Consider the following 3,985-nt stretch of genomic DNA (forward strand, 5'->3'; position numbering starts at 1 on the left):
GCCAGAAAGACACTTCTGGTTTTCAGAAAACTGGAAGAGCTATCAAGGTCTATTAGTTTCAGTAGGTCAATGGAACTTCCATAGTGATGTGCTGGATTTGCCCATCTCTGTGCAAATCTAGGCACTTCATCAGAAAGTTTAGCACTTTCACGCCTGTCTTTTGAGTCTTCAAAGCATTTTGCTATAGCAGCTCTTAGAAAAAGAACGGTGAACTAATTGGCACACCTTCTTTTATTTCGGACAGGAAACAGAAGACGACTACAGTAAAGAAAGCTATCCATTCAAGCAATGGAGAACACAGGTGTACCAACAAATCTTACTACCCCCAGTAATGAGCATCTGGTCAAGAATGAGAATTTCTTATGGAGCATAGTGAATACGGTCTCCATAGTAGCCTACAGCCTAGTCTTTGTGTTGGGGACCACTGGGAATGGGCTGGTGATTTTCATCACTGGCTTCCGAATGAAGAGGACGGTCCACACTGTCTGGATTCTCAACTTGGCCATCGCCGACTTCACCTGCAGCTTCTTCCAGTTGTTCAACATTGTCCATGTAGGCCTGGCATTTCATTGGCCATTTGGCTCCATCATGTGCAAGCTCAACCACACCATTGTTTTCCTCAATCTCTTTGCCAGCATTTACCTGCTGATGGTCATCAGCATCGACCGTTGTATTGCCGTGCAGTGCCCTGTGTGGGCTCAAAATCGCCGGACACCCCGACTGGCTTCCTTTGTGGTTTTGGGTGTTTGGATCCTGGCTTTGGGGTTGTGTTCTCCACATTTATACTTCAAGGATATTTACTATGATGGCAAGGCAAATAAATCTAAGTGCAGGAGCACTTATGGCACATATGATGGGGGAGGAACGATCTACTATGCTCTGGTTCTCATCCGATTCATCTTTGGTTTCATCATCCCCTTCATCATCATCGTTGTGTGCTACGGAGCAATTGTGGTGAAGCTCAGGAGGGACCAGTTGTCAGAATCCAGCAAGCCCTTCCAGGTCATCACTGCAGTGATTGTGGCCTTTTTTGTCTGTTGGTTCCCCTTTCATATCTTTTATTTCCTTAAAGTGAAAACTTTCTATTACCCCAAGAAGCCTGTTCTGGTGCCTATAGGTCTTCGCTTGTCATACAGTTTGGCTTTTTTCAACAGCTGCCTGAACCCCATCCTGTACTTCTGCATGGGCCACAATTTCAAGGAGAAGCTGAGATGCTCCTTCCTCTCGGTCCTTGCAAAAGCCTTCACTGAGGAGAGCAACCACAGCACCACAAACACGAGGAGCAGATCCTCTGCTGAGCTGGAGTCCCACAGCTTGTGAATCCTGATGCTCACACCCTCTTTCCAACCCTCCCAATGTCCAGAATATTATTCAATGCATTCTCTCTTAAGTGTGTTTACCATGCATCTGTGATGCTCTTTCCACTCTTCCGCTTCTCTGCTTCAGAACAGAAAAGTAGATGAATTCTCTTACTATTTTTTTGCAAATTGGTTTTGCAACTCTGCCCTTACAATCTGCTTGTATTAATGTTGCTCCATTCCTATGGTAGGGGTGTCTCCATGCTGTTTCACTCTGTGAGTGGGGTCTTGCTATGAGATTTCAGGCACTATTACTAAGGAGAAGGTCCTCAGTCTTACTAATGTTGGCATCCTTGAGTCTCAGAAGACTATGGTATCGTGCTCTGAATGGTGGTTCTGGAACAGAGTGTCCTCTCCAGTGCGCAAAGCCTGGGTAAAGTAGATATGGAGGATAGACTGTTTCCCATGCAGCAAATTTCCCCTCTCCACGTCGCTGAAATGGTCCGACGGAAAGGCAGAAGCCAATACGGTTGGTTCCAGCAGCGTCGCAGGAGTTGCCAGAACGTGACTGTGTTCGGCCATGAACTGCCTCAGGGACTCCGGCTCTGGATTTTGCCTCGAGGTTGACTCCTGAAGCCTTTTCCATAACTGGATGTAGCCACAAGGCAGTGGAGGTTTGGGATCAGAGTTTTCCTTCTCTCAGATGAGCTGCTTTCCCAGGCTGACGAGTCTTACTAAAGGCTTTGTAAAGAGCCACTTTGCAAAACCAGCCCCTGTGATGTAACATGAAATAATTTTGCTATTTCTCCCATCTGAGAATAAAATGTTGTTTGCTTTGATCTTGTTCTTGTTGTTCATGTTTCAGAGGAAAGGAGGAGACTCTTTGCTTTGTCATTGTCTTGCTGCAATCCCTTACCAGAACACAAACCAGTGTCTGAAGGTAGCGGTTTCCAAACTTCCTGTGTTCAGAGGATCCTCTCCACATCCGTCAGTTTGCTATGGAACCCTTGCATGTTGTTGGCGATTTCACAACCGGATGTTGTGAATCTGGAAAACTCATACAACTGGATGAGTAAGTGGGCACAGCCCATGTGCAGAAATTCAGGCAGAAATATGAGGGGTGGGACATCCGGGTTAGGATCCAGTGTTCATTTAGTACAAATAGAGTAATTTTTCCCTAAGGGATCAGAGGTACCAAACATTTTCCATAGGAAAGAACTGGTCTCTAAGAGGTAAGTGGCTCCATGGCGACATCTCTGCAGGGTCACCCTTTGGTTGTTGCATCATTCAGTTAGTAATGTCTAGTTCTCCCCCTGGGCATCAGTTGTGGCACTGCAGGCAGAAATTCTACTTCTGATTGTTGAGGAGGGGGTTGCAGAAGCCTTCTTTACAAAGCCTGGTTCAAGAGATTGAAGGTAAGGAACTGGCATTTGTCGCAGATCCAGTCTCACGAAGAATATATGCGAAACATATATATGGGTGAAGGGAAGAGCCCGGGAAGTTCTTACCATTGCAGCTCAAGTTGGCTACTCAGAGTGGGTTGAACAGGAAAGCTCCACACCAACAGATACATTACGAGGTCAACTTGTTGTGTAAGTGCAGCAAGAACAATCGCAGCTTTTCACATGCCTGCAGGCTCTGTGGAGCAAAGCATGCCATCTCTGCGCGCCCAAACCTGGGTTGGTCCAAATAGGGCCCAAGCAGCAAGTCAATGAGGCCATAGAGGAGGAAGGCCGTGCCCCTCTCCTCGGTTGGAAAGGGGGCCATCGTCAATTAGGTTGCTCCAGCTACTACATCTTGGGAAGTTCTGCCTTTATAGATCAGCTGCCAAGTATTTAGCTGAAGGTTTTACTTTTGGTTTTAGACTTCCACCCCACCCCACCCCACCCCACCCCCTCAACACACACTCCACTTGGGGGCAGAATTTGCACTCAGACTTTGGAGGAGGTTCTGTGCAGGATGATCTCTAAGGAAGTCAGGGCTGACCGAGTGGCTGGTCATTTTCCTTCTTTTGCCAAATATGCAGGTGTCCCCCCAGGTATTGTTCCTAAAAAGTCTCCTTGTGAGTGTTGCCTAATTCACCGTTTATCTTTTCTGAATGGGGTCTCTGTCAACAATGGGATTCCCCATCATTAGTGCTTGGTTGCGTGTACGTCGCGTGATGAGGACATCAAGCTTCTCCAGCAGTGTGGGTCAGGTCGCCACCATCAGGTCGCCACCAGTGTGGGTCAGTCTGCTCGCCATCCACCCAGTAGATTATTTATTTCAATCATTTCTGTCCAGCCTTCAGTCTGAATAAATGCACACTTCTCCAGCACAGTGGGTCAGGTGCCTAGTCTGCACGCCATCCACCCAGTTGATTATTTATTTCAATCATTTCTGTCCAGCCCTTCAGTCTGAATAAATGTACCCCCAGGGGCACTCAACAGGACCTTTAGGGGTACTTGAAAAAGAATGGCATGCTCCAGAATGGCTTGCAGGTCCAGCAAGGCAGAAAGGGAGGTAGCTAGTTGGCTGTGAAAGCCCTACCAATAGCTAGTTTCTGGTCATCAATTCATGTATGAACCAGTGATTGAAAACAAGCACAGTAAAAAAGCTGAAACATAATATGGAAAGTGATCAATCACCCAGAATTTCTCAGCACACTTCTGGTGCAAAACAGTGCAAAGGCAGAGTCTTCTGTTCTT

At 46.8% G+C, this 3,985-nt stretch overlaps 1 protein-coding gene across 1 annotated transcript; it reads left to right on the plus strand.

Annotated features, from left to right (window-relative positions):
- The first annotated feature begins 288 nt into the window (after nucleotides 1-288).
- Nucleotides 289-1,320, plus strand: LOC136661027 (chemerin-like receptor 1). Its single transcript, XM_066638049.1, has one exon. The coding sequence runs from the start codon at nucleotides 289-291 to the stop codon at nucleotides 1,318-1,320; it is 1,032 nt and encodes a 343-aa protein (XP_066494146.1).
- The last annotated feature ends 2,665 nt before the right edge of the window (nucleotides 1,321-3,985 follow it).

Source organism: Tiliqua scincoides, chromosome 10 (genome assembly GCF_035046505.1).
Source record: "Tiliqua scincoides isolate rTilSci1 chromosome 10, rTilSci1.hap2, whole genome shotgun sequence".
Classification (NCBI taxonomy): Eukaryota; Metazoa; Chordata; class Lepidosauria; order Squamata; family Scincidae; genus Tiliqua; species Tiliqua scincoides.